Source organism: Callionymus lyra, chromosome 1, assembly GCF_982586985.1.
Source record: "Callionymus lyra chromosome 1, fCalLyr1.hap1.1, whole genome shotgun sequence".
Classification (NCBI taxonomy): Eukaryota; Metazoa; Chordata; class Actinopteri; order Syngnathiformes; family Callionymidae; genus Callionymus; species Callionymus lyra.
In genome coordinates, this window is record NC_141818.1 from 17,782,600 (window position 1) to 17,804,299 (window position 21,700).

Genomic DNA, 21,700 nt, shown 5'->3' on the forward strand with positions numbered 1-21,700 from the left:
AATGTATTGATTGAAATATAAAGATTAAGTTTGTTTATTGTATATTTTAAATGGAACTACCGGTAATCGTTTTTTCCATAAGAATAACTTTTCAGTTTCAATAAATTACTAACAAAAATTGTATTGCCAGTGTTACAATGACAGTTACAGAATAAAAATAATATACATTTAATATAGTGAGATTAACACAATTATATTAAAAATAATAATATAATTAAAAAGAATATGAATTAATAAGAAAATATAAATTGCTGGAAGGCAAATTGCTTGTTATCAAAATGTATTTACTTTAACGGAAGTGAAAGTTATTCATTTTGTAATTTAAATACTAAATAATGATCAGCTGTGACATCAATACAAGTGACTGCAGTAGTTATGTCGAAAGAATCATCACTTTCTTTAGTTTTTTCGCCTCAGTTGTAATAATTAGTTTACGTGACTACTATTAAGAGGTCAAAGAAGGTTTGGTGCAATCTTTTTTTATTGTTTTAATCCACATAAGTCAACACAGAAAGGGTTAACTGCTGACAGGACTGACAGTTTTACACTCTTGAAACCAGAATCCTGATCTGATAACTCTCATCACATACACGTTTCATCGGGAGGTGATCCAGTGTTCAGCAGATTACATCATCGGTGTAGTGGCTCGTGAACGTAGATACAATCTATGGTGAAACTGTGCGGCAACGACTGGTCAGGAAGTCGGAGGATTAGTGGATATCTAGTCATTCACAACATCAACAACAGTGGACACATCACCAGCACGCTGTAAGGGAACAAAATATACACACACCAGAGGATATTCCATCAGGTCTCAAAGCAAGTACAACCTTCATTGGTACAGTGTGCTATCAATATCTTACAAAACAAGCAGGCAAGTACATCGGTCAACAAATATCCTTTCAAACACAAAACTACTTGACGAGTTGCAAGCTCACGTACATCTTGGAGATGGTTGAGGTGGACATCTTTTTGTGTGCGAGTGTGTGAGGAGGAGGTCAAACACGTTGATTCTCTAAATAACACTGCAAGATAGCACAAGGTCATGAAGCTGGAATTGTTGAATTACTTGTTGTTGCTGATTAAATATAATAGACCATCTTATTTGGAAATCTACAGGATTCAGACGCTCACATTTATGTTTATTAGCTTCAAACGCAATATATTTAAAATAGTCACCAGAATTTCTGTTTTAATATAATATATAGAAATAGTTATATAGCACCAGGTGTGGAGTTAGCAAGCTCAAATTCAACGCACTTTTTTTTAGTGGGATGACAAAAGCAAACAAATTAATAAAGTTTTATCATTGACAAGCTAAAGCAGCGTTACCCTTTTTCCCCCCTTTTCATTGCAGACATCATAACACAAACTATAACGAGAAAAAGTTACAAAAAAAGTTAAATATGATACAAAAGGAAGGTGAATTGTGGAGCGACACCAGGTACAGTGGGTCAATGAGAGAGCCATGTAAAAGCATGCAATGAGAAAACGTTTGTGTTCGTCCTTGTATAAAAATGTGATACTTTCTACTGACGGAGCAGCTGGACTTTCAGTGAAGGGTGGCATTGTACACGACCACCTGCACATTCCATCACGAAGGTGGAAAGTAGAGCAGAGGGAAAAATATCCAGTAGTTTAAACCATTCTTTTCACATAAAATTTGGCAGCCAAGATGGTAACATCAGTTACAACTTGATCGATGCAACAGAAGAGCTTTCAAACCATTAACATAAATAATAAATAAAAATAATCAAGAAATATGATTTGAGAAACTTTTCTATAAGAAACAGTGTGAATAAAAGTGAGTGCGGTGCTGAGGGTCAGGGAGCAGGGGCAGACCGTATGAGGGATGACAGTGCAAAGTAGGAACCCCTCCCCGGAGCGGTGGAGTCATCAGCTCAACCGAGGTTGGTGATGTTAGCTTTTCCTCCAGGGGGCGCCACGATGCGCTGAGTCGTACGACGGGGAATGTTGTCATCGACTTGAGCTCCTACAAAATAATGAAGATGATATGGTCATTCTTTTTAAGCTAGCATGCACACAACTTAAGGTTTCCTTAATTCTTTGTAATAATAGTTAGAACCATCTGCACGAGTTTGTATCACTTGCGATTTGTCCTTTAACTGAGACTTAAATCTTACAAAATTAGAAAATTTAAATTCCTCATTATTACTTGATTAACAGGTATTTCTTCATTCTTATTATTGTAACTATAAAAATGTTCTTATCACCATAAAAAACATAATGGTTTAAAAAAAAAAATTCAAACAAATATATAATACATGTAATGATTAGTGTTGATTATTGTTGTTACTGTGTCATTTTTAATCATCATGTTGTAAATATAACGTTCATTTCTAGCTTATAATAAGGGAACGGCATGAAAACTTCGCCAACGAAGTAAAAAAAAAAGAAAAGTGTACATATATATATAGCTGCATGTATCTTAAACCATGGCTGTCAATGTTGTAACATGAACTATTAACACAAAAAAGATGTTATACGATAAGACAGTATACAGAACATATTTTAATTAAATTAAATGCTTTTTGTGAACAGTGCTTTTAACACGGCAGTAACACGGGAAGATGAAAAAATATGCTGGCCAACCCGATCAGTAGATGTCAGGTTTGGGCCGTCTGCTATTATTTCCTGATTCAGTTTACGCTGCCGTCTCCAATGAACAGCTTTTCCATTTCCTTCATTGTCAGCCAGATGGATTTGTTTAAACTTAACAGTTGCACCAAATTCTGTGTGTTTTCTGTCATAACGGATTGCGAAACTTTTCTTTCTTCTTGTTAAATAACAATTGACATCTAACTTTAAGATCTGGAATCTATCGTCTCATTAAGCTTCTTGTCTTGCTCTTGTCCTTGTCCTTTCTGTAAGCGCCTCCTGGAGTACAAATATTATGGTAATTAATGAAAGATTAAGCTGACTCTACACCCTCGTATGGTCCGTTATTAAACATCTTTTCTTCTCTACCTTCACCATGACATGTCACCTGTAGAGCAGAAGAACAAGAGTGGATTGCACTTGTGCCAACTCACCTGACAGACTGAAGCCAGACTGGTGAAGGTTGCGCACCGGCTGGGCAGTGATCTGCTGCTGCGTCTGCTGCTGCTGTTTGGTGGGGGACGTCTTCACTGACGAGACCATGGACATGATCTTTGGACTGACGGTCACTTCGCACACCGGCCCGTCATACTGGCCGCGGGGAACCCCGCGCAGCTCTGTCAGCTGAGGATGAAAAGAGGAATGAGAAGGCGGACTTTCATCTTGTATCATCTAAATGCGCTCACCATGCTGCGAGCTTTTATCCTCTTGTACACCTGGTCAGGGAAGGGTTTGCGGCTGATGTATCGTCCACAGCCCTCTGTGGTGTGAAGGTTTCCCTCCTCCAACACAACCTTTCCCTGGCTGATGACCACCAGAGGACCTCCACGCACCTCAGTGCCCTCAAAGATGTTGTACTCAACAGACTGCAACAGAAAGCAATGTTACAAGTGCGTCTTTGTTTAAGCCACTTTCAAATTCTCTCACCAGGTTGTGACTTTTGGCTGAGATGACCTTGCTGACATCAGGGTCCCACAGAACAAGGTCGGCGTCAGATCCCACCGCGATGCGTCCCTTGCGTGGATAGAGGTTGAAGATTTTGGCAGCATTTGTGCTGGTCACAGAAACAAACTGATTTTCATCCATCTTTCCAGTCACCTGAGAAACAAAGGAGGAATTACTTCAATAAATCAAGTAACATATCAACAAATCAAGGCTGTTCTATAGTTTGTGTCAAACATCTCACTCACCACACACTTGTCCCAGATGAGTGACATCCTCTCCTCAGTGCCATTAGTACCTTCTGGGATCAGAGTGAAGTCGTCCTTGCCAATAGCACGCTGGGAGGTTTGATAGGTGCAGTGAGCACTTCCAGTAACTTGTAAATCTCCACTACACAGGAAATAAATCACATTAGAAAAAGTGTTTTCATATAGTTTCTACATCATCCATCATCCTCAACACATTTCCAATTCCTGTTTTTGTCTTTATCGTTTTCTGTCCACTTTTGACATATACATATCATTATTCTAAAAACCCCATAAAAATCATTGATGACAAGCTATTTAAATATTAAACCCAATTAAAATTAAGCTTGTTGTGTTTATTATAGAGCAGAAAATTTCACTTCGTAACAGAAGATTCTCTCCATTCGATTAAAAAAAAAAAATCACTAAATTGTTTTTTAAATTACATGTTTTCCTGATAAAAAATCTTCAATTTTTTCAAAATCTTTATTATTAGACTTTATAGGAGACTAATGGGAGTGGTCTAATACCTAAAGCACGGTGCAGTAGGAGTCCTGGCTCAAAAACTACTATAAATCTATGGATATCAACCAATTCCGCCCCATCGGACCGCTCAATGTATTGGGTTAGATTTTACTCAGCGCTAAGAAGGTGAAGAGGGATCTCAACGTTGTTTTTTTCTAAACCTCACTTATGCATTTCTTCCGCTCATCCTTTGACTTCTGGATACCCAAGACCGTAAAGAACCTTGTTAACCGCTATGTCAAATACCTTCAGCTCTGTTTCACGACGACAAAGTTTACCATCACATGGCAACGCATGGAGATTGGCAGTGAGTGGCAGAATGTACCATCCAAGTGGGTGGCATAACAACCATGACAAACACAGTACTTTGTACCAGGTGCCTTCTAGGGAAGTACATCAGTACATCACTGGGGCCAGAATGAAATTCAAGCCATCCATATCAAGAAGCATCTCTTTAGTTATAGGCATAGAACAAAGGTTCTTCCTCGACCAAGAACCTGCCCCAAAGGTCACTGAGAAGCCAATCAAAAAGTCTCAAGGGTGGTATGACTCAAAGGACTACGATCAGACAAGAACTCATCAAAGGCCTAGAGGTCATTGACGAATCCATGTGGCCACTAACCACGTATGACATCCCACTCACAAGAGTTGACAAGATGGAAAGGATGATCAGCTCTGGCCTGAGAAAATGGTTAGGGGGCCCCTTCGATGCCCAAGTAGTGTAGCCCTCTATGGTCAGGAGCTTTGTGGCAACATCAACTGTGAGGCTGATGAAGGACGTGGGCATCAACGGGCAAGTCCTGCGCCAAGCCAAAAAGGAGTTCCCAAGCTGGCAGAGCAGAGCAGCCATTGGCTCTGGCTGAAAAGGAAAGACCCGAACGTGTCTCTGATATCAATAGGCTGGGCAGATGCAGAGCGGGTGCTTCTGGGACCCAAGAAAACACAGTTGAGCCTACTGGAGACGTTGTGGGGTTAAATCAGCGAAACGGTGGTGAAAGAAGGACTCAACTTGACACTGAAGTGTTTGTCCAACCATCTCGACATCACAGTGCACAAGTATTCACTTTTTAGGTATGTGGTCATGTGCAACCCTCTTCAGGGAGTAGGACGTCCCTGCCTTGCAAACTCACTAGGCACTTTGGACTTAACATCATGTCCTGTGTTTTTAAAATGTTAGTTTTGTTATTTAAAAGGAGATTTGAAGATTCAATTAATCATTTAAATTCTGCAGATATTTTTTTCTTAAAACCTCGGATCCCGCAAGGGTTTTGAGTGATGTTATCTGCTTGTAATAGCATGAAGATGTTAGATGGAAAAATACAATAAAACTGCAGGATGGACTTAAATCATGGTAAATTAAACTTTTACTATAACTTTTAGTTGTAATGATACAATTAAAGGTTCAATTAAAATAATTAGAATCAAAATTGAATATGCTGGATCAAAATTCTGTATGGGAAATTGTAGACATGGGGAAATTGTTCATATGCTTACTAAAAATGACTAAAAAGCCTTAAATGTACACAACATTTAAATATGCATAATGATTTTTTTTTAATTTACGCTTCCGATTCTTTTAAATAATATTTTTACACATTTTCATTTTTGACAGCTCATCAATTGACAGAACACAAAAAGCAACTTGAAATAAGTCACTATTAAAGGAAAACAGAGCATTTCCCCGTATCTCATAAATGGAAATAATGAAACATTAAGAAGGTTTAAACAAATTGGATAGGCTTCAAAAAAAGATTTTGTAAACGACTTTGTCACACTTATAAAATTGACAGATGAAGTATTCAAATCAAACTAACCAGGACAGCAGTGAATTGAGATAGTCAGGCGTGGTGGGATCTGGACTCAGTGGTGGAGAAGTGACAAAAGAAGCCGCCTTGGCCCAGTTCTTGCTCCAGTAGTGGGTCCCATCGGTGCCCAAGCTGGCGGAAATGGGTTCTCCATAAACCACAGCACCTACAGAAACAAATACTCACGTCGTTTTTGATGAAGTGATAAAACATTTGATGATTTATACCCTTCTTCCTGGAGAGAGCGATGACATCAGCAGCACTCTTGCTCATCACCTTGGTGATGTAGAGCGGACAGTTGGTCTGGTTGGCAATAGTGACCGAGCGGTTGACAGCTTCAGCCTCAACCTAAACACACAAAAGTTTAGGTTAAGCTTATTAGTAAAAAGGGATGTTAAAGGTTGTTGAGAAGTGTTTGTCAAACATCAAATAACCTCTTCTGGGCGGCTCAGGACGTGGCCCTCAGGACCAGTAATGCCCAGTTCAAGGATGCGTCTCTGCTCCTAGATATTCCACAAAGAACAAGTATTTAAGAAAAAATGTAAATTACACACAAGAGAAAACTTGACTAACAACACTTACCTCTGCAATGATGTCTCCATTTTCAGCATGGACTTGAGCTATGGCGCCGAGATCTCTGATGACACTGAACACCTCGTAGATCTACACGTTGAGCAAAAACTTATTTGGTAAAAATGCATGATAACGTTTGAATAGATAGAATTAGTTAGAGAGGGGACACGGAGAGGGGGGGCAGCGTACCTGACAGTCAGAAAGTTGAAAAACATCCTTATAAGCCAAATAGACCAGGAAAGAGTTGACACCTGAAGATAGAAACGTTTTAAGAGAAGCAGCCAAAGGCGGAAAAAGGAAGGATACTGGTGTGAGAGGAAAGGTATCATCAAAGGGACAAGTTAATAAAATGCACTGAATAAATCATCAGAAAACGCTGACGCAGATAAAACAGCTCAATATTTTCTGTGTACCATGTTCTTTGACAAGTGTCTCCATGTCCTCCTGAGTGGCTTTGCTCCAGTCAGTGATGTCCACGTGCAAAGAATAGTCACAACAGGACTTGCTGTCAGCCCATTCTCTCCACATCTTAAACGCAGTTACCAGACCAACACCTGGCTCCGGCACCACGTGGTCGACTGTGGGAAAAAAACAAGCAGGTTGGAGCAAGTGAGCGTAATGAGGCGGCATAATTAGATCTCATAGCCCATGACTTCTCTGTGTGCTAGAATTTTAAGAGGCCGAGGTTATGTTGTGGTACATACTGATCATAGTGGTCCCTCCGGCCAGCGCTGCCCTGGTGCCTTGGTAAAAGTCATCAGCTGACACCATGCCTCGGTCTGGCATCTGGAAGCGGGTGTGCACGTCAATACCTCCTGGCATCACCATCCTTCCGTGAGCCTCGATGATCTTCACCCCTCCCGGAACGATGAGGTTGTCTCCTAGTTGCCTTTGGTAAGAAGTTATAGCCATAATTGACCGGGAAGAGGAACTTTTCCAGGCTAAAACATTTTATCTGATGTCTTTCATTGATTGATAAAATACACAAATACATAATATCCATCACATTTTCTCTTGAGATTAATTATAATTAAACTGATGTTTTTATTATAATTTTTAAAGAAAAAATATACTTACTTGATGACTCCATCCTCCATGTAAATATCAGCCATGAAGGACTGATCATCATTCACTATTTTTGCCCCTTTAACAAGGAGACGGTCACTCTGAAAGACAAAGACAGAACGTACAGTGTATTAAAAGACAAAGTTAGAAGAACAGAAGTGATATGCAACACAAGAGTTGTCCTTTTTAAATTATTGCTTAAGAAAACTTACCAAAATTTCAGAATAATAAGATTCCCTGAGGATGTTCAAGGTTTATTAAATGAAGGTTAAGGAGAGTGGTCACCAACCATATATAACTTCATATAACTTCCATTGTATTGGTAATTAAAGACTGAATTTGTTTCATTTATATGAAAATCGTTTTATTATCTTGGCCAAATGCCAGCAAATTAGCAAAAATGAATGAAAGATAAACACAAGCCCAGGGCCCCTTGTGATTCAGTGTTCCAGAGTTTTATTGTTCCTGGGATGATTATTTTTTTATAGAAGTCTGGGAATTTAGTTTTTGCTGCATCTATAAGCCGATCTTACTTTTGCAGTATCTTTTATCCAAAGATATTTAAAATACAAGCTGCCTGAACTACTGTAGGTACAATCTATTATTACAAGTGTTTTCAAAACCATTGCTACTGTGGAATACTTCTCAGTGTACACACAAAGTACACATCGTAGTTCACATATTACTGCATGTGAACTACGTTACAGTGTGATGTTGATGATTTAAACTGACATGCTGGAAATAAACAATATTAATTCATTCATTTATTCAAAGTAAAAATGAAGCTAGTTTGAGTAACACATCCAAATACAGGTTTAAAGTACAGGTTTTATCTCTAAAATGTAGTACACACAGTATGGACATATTGTAAACAGACTTGTAGGTCCAGACCACTTAACATCAACTTAAAAACGGAAGAAGAAAATGTTTTGAAGCTGTAATGCGTGTTGGTTTGTTTGCTTTTCATGTCAGAGAAAACAACTGAATCTTTATACATAGTAAGTAAGTAAGTAAGTAATTTTTATTTGTATAGCGCTTTTCCAGACCAGATTCGCGCTTATACAATCAAAACAATATTCAATAAAGTATACACTTTAAAGGGCAAGACACAACTGATAACAGCTAATATTGGTCAAATAAATCTTTTTAGAATATTATAGCTGGTAAGCACAGAGGTGCATCATAGGTTTGGCTTATTGTCATGACGGTTCAATGGTGGGCATGTGTCCCTAAAATTAATATTATTATCCATCGATAGGAAGCACAACATAAATTGATCCAAAGCACTTCATGGCTATTTTAAATCTGGGTTCCACAGCATTATGGGAGCTGAGCGAGAAGGTTGAGATGGATGCAGTCCAATGACCTACTTTCAATAAAAGCTTTTACTTATTTGGAACACGACTGCACCACCACTGCACGCCATTATCACCGTCCTCTGCTATTATTAGATAGACATTCAATTCATGTTTTTATTTACTATTTCAAGGCAGTTTAAGTTACAAGTGACCACTTCCATCGTGACCCACAAATGTATTTTTACGAGGATTTATTAAGTGGAAATGAAGATGATGGAGGAATGACATGTCATCTCCATCACACAACTATGATCAAAGGGTTAAAGCACCAGTTGATTGACAGTCAACCCCATTTGAAATAAAAAAATTAAAAAATACATTCAGGTTTAAAAATGCTAGCATGTGTCGAAGTGTCTATTATTGTTCTCGCCGGCGACACTGACGGCTAAGCTAACGGTGACGGTTCTATTTCAATGAGATAAACCCACCAACACGTCAGCAAATGACTACTCGAGCTTAACTAAATACAAACATCACTTACTGTAATCCTGGGGATGTTCTTCTTTCCTTGGTAACCCGACATTTTGACGACAGCCTCCGGGCTAACAGTAGCTAGCAGGACCAGAAGACCTCAATGGAAGGATGAGTGGATGCTTGTGTCCAGTCGACGCCCCTGTTCAGTCTCAGGCTACTGGTGCAGGTGCACGACAGAAACCACAGCTTTCTCACAATAACCTCAATGATAGGTGAGTGGGAAGAGGATTCAGTTCACCTTTCACTCTCAAACCTGAGACTATCATCAGCTAGGACAGGTCTCCAGAGACCAGACAAGTACCAGGCTCAGGGCCACAAAAGAGGTATCGCGCATGCGCTCTACCCCGCCCTGCTCAGCTCGTTCCCATTATTTCATTAATAATAATTATTTATTTTTATTTATAACCACTTTAAACTGCATCAACTGTCGTAGTCGAGGCCATTCGAGCAATATGATCGATTCAAAATATATTTAAAATAACAAAATATCAATAATCTTATTCGGAAATTATTTATCAAAATCGGTTATTATCTTGAGGACATTTGTGAACTTTATATTTTTTCAATACAGCTATCTGTATTATGATTCTGTATTTAAGACCGGACGGATGGTTAGGTTATTTGTATAGTATTTGTAGATTATATTTTCTTTTGATTCTTTTTCTCCCCTCCATTCAATTAGACTCAATGATTGTAATTTTGTGAATGTTTAATGCATATATATATATATTTTTTTTTAATGCAGATGTTTGTTTAGAGTTATTTATTTATGTATTATTTGATCTTTTTCAACAATTCCCCCTTCTTTTTCTACCTGCCCGGATAATGAATAGTTTAATTACACGCTTAATTTTAATGTATTATATTGTATTTTGTATTCATTATTTATTTATATTACATTGTATGGTAGCACCTCATATTTTATTGTATTTTATTATTCTCTTTTATCATTTCATTTGTATTATTTAATTTTTATGTTCCGTAATTTCCACAACAATTGCTCCACGTTTTGCTCCACATCCAAAATGTTTGATTAAGCAACACATAGTCATAAGTATTTTTTAAAACCAACAACACAAGTGCTTATGTGACAGAAATGTATTCAGGTTTATTCAAAATGATGCAGACAAAATGGTTATCACACAGATTGCTGAGAATATAAACTAGATGTGATTCATATTATATGAAGATCCATATAGACATGCAGCAATATCACATCCTTATAATGCAGAAGTTCTTTGTCCGACTTCTTAGCTCAAGTATTGACCTTGCACAGCATTAAGGACCATATAGCACAACAACCTTGTTAACCTGACTATATTAAAACGCATGAGAGCTTGATATGTGCATTTAATCAAGCTGAATCCAGATAAACAACTATTAGCCGTACATATTGATCACCCTCGTAAGCATGATTATGAAGAATCTATGAGTACTGAATAGTTCAGTCATACCCATATCTAGACGTCAGCTTTCTATGTTCACTTAACATATTAGGTGTTACTGACGTTATTGCAGTGAATTAGAGCTATAAACTCAAGACACTACGTTGTAAGGAGGCCACTAGAATTACAATTCTGGGGTGGATATTGTCACCAGTAACACTCCACTGAGACTCCATGTGTAATATATAATACAAGTTAATATTGACATATTAACAAGTACACGGAGAGGAGGTTTTACATTACAAACATCACAGCTTAAATTATAGTTTGTATCTATTTGATTCTAAAAAAAAAAAAAATCGGCATCAAAGGAAACCTAAAAAATTGGCACACATCTTTGTTTTACGATTCTATAGATATTATCGGACATGTGTCAAGATAATATATTTCAATCATTGGAACGTAAATAAGCTTCTAATGGCGAGAATAGATATCTTCTAACAAATAAAGCTTTTTCCAAACAATTAAAATAAAGTGTGCAATTTCCAACAGCCTCTCTGTGTAGCTTTGAGTCTCCATCTGTGCACTTAATGTAAAAGATAGATTAGTAAATTGCAGGTAATGTCACTAATGTTAAAGGTGAGTAAAAGCAAATCAGATCAAATCCTATAGATGACCAGGATCACACACATGCTATCTACTGGATTTAAGATGGTGACAACTGTAGACAACGCGGTTGTAAAGGGGTGAAACCACATTACAACATGTGTATGATGGACATCAATTTACAACGTGACATCATATTATGTGTTACAGGAGGTAAATGGGTGCACAGAACAGATGCAGCCACACATCTTGACGACTGAGGAGGGCTGGTGAACATTGATCTGAGGGAAGGACATCCAGGCACTGATTTGTGTTCCTCTCAGAATGAGCTGGTCGAGGCTGTGGCAATTCTTTTCCCAATGTACACCCTAGAGGAGAAAAAAAAAGGGTTGAAAGAGTGAGTAACTTTAAGCATTTAAATATATAAAAATGACACACATTCATATTTATTGAACATTAGTGCCAAATAACTTGTTTTGACCTGCAAAATAAACTACATTTGACTTACCCGATGCCAAGAACGAGGATGTGTGAGATGAGTAACGATGGAATGAAGACTTTTAGGAAGTCAGCCGAGAAGACGCCACCTTTCTTCATGACTCCACTCTTTCTCATGCTGAGAGTCACTGGACGTCTAGGGTGTCTGAAATGAAACTCCCTGAGGAGAGGCTTGTATTTAATGACTCAACTAATTGACTTAGAAGTGATTAAAAAACGGAAAGATGTATTACTTGGGTGGAATATTTTCAGGTCTGCTTGACCAGTCAGCAACCCAGTCTACTTCTTTGTTCATGAGGATATCATCTTCTCTCTCTAGAGAATCATCCTCTGACTGCACAGAAATGTTTTTTTTTTACATTTTCAGGGTAAAGATCAATAGTGTTAATGATGATAGCCAATATTAAAGATCGTGTTCTCACCTGACTCCCTCTTGCGCTGGACATATCAACATCAAACGTTATCAGACCCTCGTCCTGATCAGGGCTTTGTGGTCTGTGCGGACTGATAGGAATAAATAGTCTTATAAGTCTGTACATCATTACAGCCAATATATCACACACATATCTTAAATCATACCTATTACACGAGGAACTACTTGGACTGGACTCATGTTGTGCATCCAGGAGGATCTTCTCCATGTCCCCATTATGAATTGAGGACGAAGAAGGCACATGCTCAAGTCCTCCGATCAGACTTTCGTCGCTCTCAGGCACCACTTCTAAGGTTTGACTTGAGCCGGCATTTGCGTTTAACTGGTCCGCAGAAGGACTCACAACTTCGTCGGAGTGTGCACCCTGGACTCTATTGTTTCCATTTAGCTCCAGTTCTACCCATGAGCCTGTCAGGCACAGAAATAAACCTTGAAAAACAAATCCTCAAAAACCTGTTTGGCAACACCGCGGGTCTAAAAACACCACATCAGAGGATGTTGCATCTGGATCTGTACCACTGCCCCACAAACAGTTGCTTCTCAGGAGGGGAGGAGGGGGTTGTTATGCAATCCTGTATTATAGCTTTTTGTGACCAGCTGATGGCCAGGTACGCCCTCTGTTGTTCTTGTTGAAAACAAATGATTTTATTGCTGCCAGGCGACGTGTTGATGTTAAAACCATCCCCTGGTGTGTTGATGTCGTCGGGGCTTCATAGGCTTGCATAACCAGGCGAGAGACTAATCGTCCAGACATGTCAACAATGTCCAGGCTGTGATGTTGTCACCCTTTTTCACCCCCGCAATGTTTACATCGCCGAACCTACCATTTTTTATCTTTTACTATTAATAAAACTTGACCTAGTTTACAATCTGAACGCATATCTAATGTATAAGATCGGTGGAAATCTTAAGTCTAAAATGTTTATTTTGTATTATTATTTTATATATACCATTTAAAATCATTCAAATGCGACATTTCTCTGTATTTATCAGGAAAAGGACATTCGTCTATTGTCTCAGAGTTGTTTTCATTTCGACTAGATCCACCCAACGCTATCTCGCAGACGTCATTGGCTAACAGCCACGTCAGTCAAGGCTTCTACGCCATCCTATTGGTCGATACACGATGTCGTCCTGCATCACCAGCAACCGCCCCTCCCAAAGAGGAAATTCCATGTCCAGGGGAACTTTAACAATAACATTAAAAATTTCACATTTGTTACGATGAAAGAAAACTAAGGTATCGTTACGAATAGTTATTGTTAAGCGAAAAGGGGGGCGAGAGAGCGGAGGTACGTACCCTGCAGTCCGGGCTCTTCGTTATTGTTCAGTGCAGCGGCGGCGGACATGGTGACTACAGTGTAGCGTTCAAGAGCTGACACGCACACAGGCGGCTGGGCGCGCATGCGCGGACCTCGAATCATCGCTCCCAAAAACAGTATTCATAAAAAAAAAAAAAAATCTTGTGCTAATTTTCTTAATATGAATCGTTTTCTTATTTGTATTGAAGCATCACGTTATTAAACTCTAACGTACTCTTTGTTTCCCAAACAATTTTTTTTAAATCGCTCTGGTCGTTTCCGGTCATCGCTTTGTTTATCTCCGGTCTGTCCCTTGTTTCATAAAAACAAAAGCAAGTCTAGATGGAAATTAGATTTAACAGATTAAGTCGTCTTTAAATTTACATTCTACAAATAGCGCATGGTGGGTCAGTACCGTTGTCATGACCACACAATAACAGTGACATAAACAAGTAAAGTCTGTCTTTTTATATCAGATTTGAATCTAATAATCGACTGACCTTCAAAGCTGCTGTTTTCATGTGTGCTGTCGTCTGGATTATTCCTGAGCAGCAGGATTGATCATCTTTCACCAAACATACCATTAAAAGTACACAGTGTGATGTCACAGGTATATGCTGTATTATAAGCACACAAAGTGGACTGATGGTCAATATGCAATAAAGTTGATATATTATATATTAATATAAAGTGCTCATGCTTCACATGTTGGGGACTGATAAGTGTGACTAAGTAGGTCCCCCAAGATATGTTGGCTTCCTGTGGCAGCTCCTGATAAGAAATGCCCAACACAAGGAATAGAAGTCATTAAAAAAGTAATAAACCCACATTTCTTTAGTCTTTGTAGTGTCTGGAAATAAGAAGATTTATCACACTTTATCTTCAAACACACACACAAAAAAACACATTAAGTCACAAAAATAAGTGCATTTTATTTTTCTTTAAACATAAATAAACATGCGTACAGAAAGTGGACACCGTTTAAATTCCAAGTGAAGCTCTATTCCATTACTGTCGAAAAACGTTGTTTTTTTTGGAAATGACACATTTGTATATTAAGTAAGGCATTTATCAATAAAGTATGGAGCAGTTGTGTTGAAGCAGGTGTTCAGTTCCCCTTCTGTGACCCGTCAGACAAATCATCCGTTTTTTTTGGTGAGCAAGGCAACACTGTATTTGAATGTTTTTAAAGAATGAAGTTATATTTAAATCAAATAAAGCCAGTTTTAACCTTGTTTGTACAAACAATACAAACTACTGTATAGATGAAGGTTCTCCATTTATATCAAGAGTGGCAGCAGCCACACAAAGACTAATGTTTTAGTATGAAATGAGCATCTTAAGAGCAGTGGACATTACATGAGCCAGACAACAGCTCACCAGTCATCGGTTGAGTGAGACTTCATGAAGTAGTAACTCATCCTCTGTAAATGAGCAAGATCCATTCGACTCCTAATCCAATGTCCAGATCCAGAGGCTGAAGGAGTCGTTGAACAGTGTTCACAATGAAAGTAGACTTGAATCCCTTAAGAAGATTTCACGTACAAAGTGGTCATAAATGAGCTCATCTGCAAGTGCTTTAACGATTCTTTTTCAATAAGAGTGCATTAAAACAAGCAGTCGAACAATCAGTTACCCTCCCTCGACCACCTTTAGTTGTCCTTTCTGTCCAGTCTGACCTGGGCGCTTCATTCCACAGTGATCAATAATGTTTCAGCAACAAAAATTGGCACAAATAAAAAAAATTAAATCTCAAACATCTGACACATCTAATCCACAAAGACACCAGCAACATAGTCAAATTCCAGCTTTTCAAACACTTGAGGTTCAGCCACCTGTTTGCTTTCTTCTTCAAACGAACATGGGCTTTAATAACCACTCAAAGAGAAAAGAAAAAAAATCACCTGCAGTCCTATTGCTTTGATCTATACAAATATAAATCATTTATAGTGATTATCTCTGTATTCTCACAGGTACAGTACTGTTCGTTAAAAAAATAGATCCACAGGTAAGAGCAATTCTCTGCCAATACCACAGCAAGATGTGTGGCAGCAGCCCTTTGGTAACTGACACATAAAGGGTATCTCGGGCAACATTAAGTTTCATATATATACACACACACAAGCTTTAGTCCTGAGCTGTATGATGGTCCGAACGAACAAGAGCTGAAAAAGTCCAAAAGTAACCAGTAGAAATCAATAAACATGTCCACATCATGTTCAAGAAGTACACATCTGATTGTATGATTTTCCCATTCATAAAACACAAAAACTGCCCCAAAAATCAGCCCATTCTAATTACTCTTCTCATTTCATGAAACTGAACACATATTTACAACTTTGATCAAGCATCTGAAAAGTTCGATTAAAACAGTTATGGTGTGACTTAGTTTGGCCGTCTTGCTAATAACAGCATTACTGTAGAGCTAAACAAGATTCAAAAATTTTCCAAAACGGCACTTGAACATTTTATTTACCGTTGATTAGTGAAAGAGCTTGACAAAGAAATCCCAAGAACTAGGATGTGACCAATCTACACCGTAAACAAAGAATCAATAATCAAGGAATAGTGAATACTTTGAAAATTAAGAAGAATTCTTGCTTCCAATTGAAAGAGTATTTGGCAACAACACTTTGGTTCAATAAGAGTGGCGAAAGTGAATTTCAATGGTGAGAATGTGTTCTAGATGGAGTAGAAAACTAATATAAACAATATAAACAGTGTTTTTACATCAAATAACTTATGCATCAACAGTCACTGTGTGAAGAAAAGGGTCAATTTAGGGATTAAGTTGCATCAAGAGAAACAGAACCTTAAGTCGAAGACATCCATCCAATTGTGTTTTTAACTTGCCTGAACTTAACTAAAGCTACAAAAGAGTCAAAGAAAATATCAGATAACCCTCTACAGTGTCAAGCAAACCGGAGTAGAGAAGGTCTGGATCTTGCCGTTTGTCAACAGTGAGGCCTGTCATCTTACAAAAGAGACAACTGATACTCAATGTGAGCCTTCAGGGAAGTACAAATATATTCAGATCACTTGGGCTTCAATAGAACTAAACACTTATTCAAAAACTAGTTAAGCTTCTCCTGGAAAATGTACAGATTATTGGTTGTTGCCACCGCAATGATGTTGTCCAGTGGATGCCAGGCTGTGTGGAGGATCTTCTTGCTGAAGTCCAGACTATCTACACTGATCTCCTCTTTTTTGCGCTTCCCACCAGAGCTTACTTTGCGTGGCTTGAGGACGGACCTGGGCTTGCTGTTCTCCCGGGAAGCTTCCAGTGTGATGTCCTGCCTATAGCCCCTGTCGATCATCCTGAAGAAGTTGTTGTAGGAACCGGTCATAACCACACTGTTGGTGAATGAAGAGACAAAGTTTAGATATACTTTGTTCATTTTAAATAGTAGAAAATAGATTTTAAAGCGACAAAAAAATGACAATTAAGACCTCCAAATAAGTACTGTCATATACAGAATATATAGAATTAAGAACATTGTTTTATGCCGTCCTTAAAGTAGATACTGGTCTATTTTACAGACCCATAATCCACCCTACTTGACAAACCGTGAAATCAATAAAGAAAAATAGTATATTCAAAGAATATTGTGTGGAAACGTCACAAATGACTCAATATTACAACCCATCGGCTTCAGATTTTAAGTTTAAAGTGGTTACCAATATGAGCAAAATTCCAGATTGTAAGACTTTGCCATGTTAAACTGGCAATAAATGGAGTGAATTTCCTTCTCCTGCTTCGTCATCTGTGGATTATCTCCCCATAACTTAAACCCTTAAGCATTACTGCAAAAAAATATTATTAAACCACACAAGTTCATGTTGTGAAGATACATTTATATACATTTTTGTCTTTAAGTATTAGTGAAATAATAAGTACACAAGTTTGAGTCCATTTTACTGCTACACGTACCTGTCCCTGCCATTCCAGCAGCACTCAAACTTGTCAAAGATGCAGTCGTTTTCATAGAGAGAGCACAGTTTACTCCGAAGATATTCGTGCACCTGTAATGAGAGGCATGATAAGGAAACGTTTCCACCTTGTGGTGAAATGGTGAAAAAACATTTGGGTTCATATCCGAAGCCTCAGACCGCCTCATCACCTGGTACGTCTCTACGGGTCGTGTCTCCATGTTGAGGTCCCAGATTTTGATAGTCAAGTAGTCCCGGGTCATCATGTATCTGCCGCTGTGGCTGTACTTGACATCGGAGATGGACGAGATGATTTCAGAGAAGAACGATCGGTTGTTTGGATCTTCTGGTTCCTCAAACTCTGTTAGGGAAAACAAAGAATGTGTCGTTTTCTCATACTAAATCCATCAACAATCCAGATGTCTTTTTCACAAAACAATTTCAATCTTCAAAAAAACAAAACAGTTGTCAGGTAACATGTCAATTAAAACATTTCTCTAAACAATACTTACGTTTAGCATGATTGTCACACAGTGCAGACGCTCTCATGTCGCACAGACGAATGGTTCCTTTGCTGCTGCTGTAGACAAACGTGTTGCATTGATTTGGGTGAAACTCCGCAGCTGTGATCACCTCCGTCAACTCTTCCATGTTAGCTGGTTTAATGTCAACAATATCTGAGGAAGACTGTTAAGGAGAAACAAGTCCCTGGACAGTAGGATTTTGACTGAAAGAAAAACTAAATATCATTTTTAAAATGTAATAATACTTCATAATAAGTTTAATGCAGGTGCCATGCTGAAGTGTTCGGACATGAACATATTATGTTCTTTTAAATTTAACTGGAACGCAGAGGATACTGAAGCTACGATCGTTGATCTCCAGGTTCCACAGGTTAACGCGAAGGTCGTCAGCGGACAGGTAGGTCTCGTGGTCACTGTTGACGGAGATGGAGTTGATGTGGTACGTGTGAGCGTTCGCATACACGCGCCTGGGACTCGCCTCCACCATCAAATCCATAGGTTGCAAAACCGGTACCTGGATAAAAGAATTCAACTCCTTTAATATAAATTTTTGTTATAATCATTCGTCTTTCTCAACAGCCACCTATCCAGTGGCCGTATTTGTGATTAAGAATTGACATTTTACCTCTAAACGATTCAAGAGTAAATCACAGAAGAATCATTGGTATAAGGGAGAAGAAAAGAGCAAAATAGACAGAAGTTCTTGTGTACCGACCCGTAGTGATGTGATTGAATTTGGATCTCTGTAACGACCGTCCTCTTCCTTCAAATTGTAGCCCTCTGGTCTCTTGTTGCGTTCACTAATTTTCCAAAGCTTAATGGTTTTGTCTTCAAACAAAAATAAAGATCAAACTCAACATTAGTTTAAATCAATATCTTACATAAAAAGGCAATTGATGTACCATTTGTGGACAGGAGGAACTGTGCAGCATTTTTCTGAGGCAGCCACCGAATCTTGTTGATCTTCTCTTCAATTTCAAGACTCTTCAGGTAGTCGAACTCTGGCTCGTGGCTCTGAAAGGTGCTGTAAACATTGTACTCCCCACTGCACTGCGGCTGGGTCTTACTCTAGAAGAAAAATTTAAATAAAGTCAAAAAGTTGTGATCGAGACAATCGAGTATTAATTACTTTGTATAAATTAACGTTTGTGCATCTTATACTGCTCTAATCACCTGCTTTGGTACATTTGCAGTATTTCTAGAAAAAGATTTAAGATATTTTATTTAAAAAGATGTTAAAAGATTTGAAATGGTTTTGGTACACCTGCAAGTACCAAAACCAATTGAATCAGAAGTGGTTTTAGTACTTGCAGGTGTGCCCGGACACAGAATGATATGCTTGGCAACCATATCGGAAAAACAGCTTCTGACTCAACAATCGAATCAAGTCATTGTAGCAGTACACAAGCGTACAAATATTCCATGAATGCACTCATCAGATTGTGTCGCACAAAACGATCCTTAATGTTCCTGAACACAAATCCAACACTGGATCCTAAAACTTGCCTCTGGCTCCTGCTGAAAGATGACGACTCGTCCTCCTTTGTCTCCCGTGGCCAGTAGTTCTCCAGTGTGGTTGAATTCAACAGTTGATATGATATCCGCTGTCGGCAAGAAGCTTGAATTATTAGAAGCGATGAATGGGAAATATAAAACTGAAATGTCGATTTTTTTTCCCAGCATTCTTATGTTAAAATCGGTCAAATGTTCACCATTTATTGTAAGCATGGTTTATAATCCAGGTCAATTACTTTTCTCTACAATGCCTAATAATCCAAGTCAATTACCAAGTAACCGATTGGTTGCAGAAATGCATTGTAATGTTTCCTCATGTTTTATTTATTGCGAGCACTTTGAGTTGTGAGTCATTTACGACCAACACCGGAACTTGTTGTTCATGTCTAGAAGGGGAAGAGCACAGTTTATTAGTTTCTTTCTAGCTCACTGACTTCTTGAAGTTGACACAAGAAGCCCAGAGTTCAGGTAAAGATTACTGTAAACATTGGGCATCACATTTCATCTGCGAACTGCGGCAAGTTGGACAAAACAAAATTCATTCTGCACATTCAGATATTGTTTATTAAAATGTTAAGTTTTGACTTGTTTTTTTGCATAAAAAAAATACAATATGGAGTACATCAGATATACAAAACTAATAAGAGAGATTCCACGTTTGTCATCGTGCTCTATTCAACCCTTTGGTCAATGAAATGCACATAAGCAAGCCAAGTAAACGGAACCACCAATCATAATGCAAAGCCAATAACAGATAGAAATAGAACTCTAAACTGGTGGAAGAATTGTATGCATCTAGTAGTGTGATGTGGGATTTTAGCTTCAAAAAGCTTCCTTTACACAACAAACCGGAAATGCTTTTAAACGGAAGCATGTGAAGATACAACAAGTGATTCCCTGAAGGATCATTCAAAAGGATGGTCGTAAAGTTGCTTCTGATGAATGTTTTTTTGTCTTTTTTAAATTCTTCCTGGGACTATTTTCTAATACTTGCTTTTATCAATACACAACCACGAGTTTCCAGTAAAAGTCGTTCACTTACCTTCTACAATGTCATCATCTATGGCTCCCTTGACCTGCGAGAAGCACCACTGCACATCACCACCAGACCCTGCAACACAGACGCTTTCATCAAACATTCACGTGTTCGATGATCATTTCAAACACTGGTCACTGGTGCCATGGAAGGAATGATCTCAAAGTGGGAACATTTTCAGTCATAAACAAGCAGTTGGTGGCAGTTCCCAGAGAAGATGAACACATGTAAGTTAGCTCTGAGGAACATGCTAACAGCTAACCGACACCAACGCAGGCGATTATCACAAAAAATACAGGGTTTTCACGACCAGACTGAGTGACAGGTCACGGCTGTAACATACCTGCCATGGTAAGAAACTCGGAGAGAGACTCCGGTGCGGACTCGGGCCCTTGACAGGGACAGTGCTAACCCGGGATCGGCTGGGAGGTTCTGACCCAATCGGTTTCTGGAATGAAGCAGGAAACACTGCCGTAAAAATCCGGAGCCCCTTGCAAACTGCTTTATCACCAACGGCGGGGGTTCGAACTTATTAGCAACTACTAAATGCAATGTTTAGAACGTAAAGTTGTTTCTCTCGACTTTGAACTCCACTTTGAGATTCCCTCGCCTTTGCCTCTCCCTGCATTACACTTTCAAGATGGCGCAACGAGGGATGCGCTCGCTGCAGTAGAGCGAGATGCCCACACAAGGAACCGATAGTCTACGTACGGATATATTATGCCAGTTTTGGTTGCATAAAATTATAAAACGGTTCATAATTAAAGGTTTAACACAATAAATACATCAAATCCACTTATCGGAGAATTATAGGACCAAAACTGTTAAACCCCGCTCGTTCAGATTGTCATGATGGTAAAATCAAA

The 21,700-nt window shown here is 38.6% G+C and overlaps 3 protein-coding genes across 3 annotated transcripts; all 3 read right to left on the reverse strand.

Moving 5' to 3' along the window:
* Positions 1–463: 463 nt before the first annotated feature.
* On the reverse strand, positions 464–9,916 carry dpysl2a (dihydropyrimidinase like 2a). Its single transcript, XM_087795548.1, has 14 exons — positions 9,614–9,916; positions 7,787–7,875; positions 7,414–7,598; positions 7,123–7,287; positions 6,899–6,960; positions 6,719–6,799; positions 6,571–6,639; positions 6,364–6,484; positions 6,146–6,302; positions 3,810–3,951; positions 3,547–3,717; positions 3,306–3,485; positions 3,054–3,243; positions 464–1,993 (listed from the first exon to the last, which is right to left on the reverse strand). The coding sequence occupies exons 1-14, from the start codon at positions 9,653–9,655 to the stop codon at positions 1,902–1,904; spliced, it is 1,746 nt and encodes a 581-aa protein (XP_087651674.1). The 5' UTR covers positions 9,656–9,916; the 3' UTR covers positions 464–1,901.
* A 773-nt stretch (positions 9,917–10,689) lies between these two features.
* On the reverse strand, positions 10,690–13,906 carry bnip3la (BCL2 interacting protein 3 like a). Its single transcript, XM_087795560.1, has 6 exons — positions 13,829–13,906; positions 12,675–12,936; positions 12,518–12,599; positions 12,329–12,429; positions 12,106–12,255; positions 10,690–11,965 (listed from the first exon to the last, which is right to left on the reverse strand). Exons 1-6 carry the CDS (start codon positions 13,875–13,877, stop codon positions 11,917–11,919), a joined length of 693 nt encoding a protein of 230 aa, XP_087651686.1. The 5' UTR covers positions 13,878–13,906; the 3' UTR covers positions 10,690–11,916.
* Positions 13,907–14,741: 835 nt separating this feature from the next.
* On the reverse strand, positions 14,742–21,460 carry ppp2r2aa (protein phosphatase 2, regulatory subunit B, alpha a). Its single transcript, XM_087795571.1, has 10 exons — positions 21,178–21,460; positions 20,841–20,909; positions 19,790–19,887; positions 19,186–19,351; positions 18,999–19,111; positions 18,620–18,797; positions 18,272–18,436; positions 17,951–18,120; positions 17,761–17,852; positions 14,742–17,183 (listed from the first exon to the last, which is right to left on the reverse strand). The coding sequence occupies exons 1-10, from the start codon at positions 21,182–21,184 to the stop codon at positions 16,904–16,906; spliced, it is 1,338 nt and encodes a 445-aa protein (XP_087651697.1). The 5' UTR covers positions 21,185–21,460; the 3' UTR covers positions 14,742–16,903.
* Between the last annotated feature and the right edge of the window lie 240 nt (positions 21,461–21,700).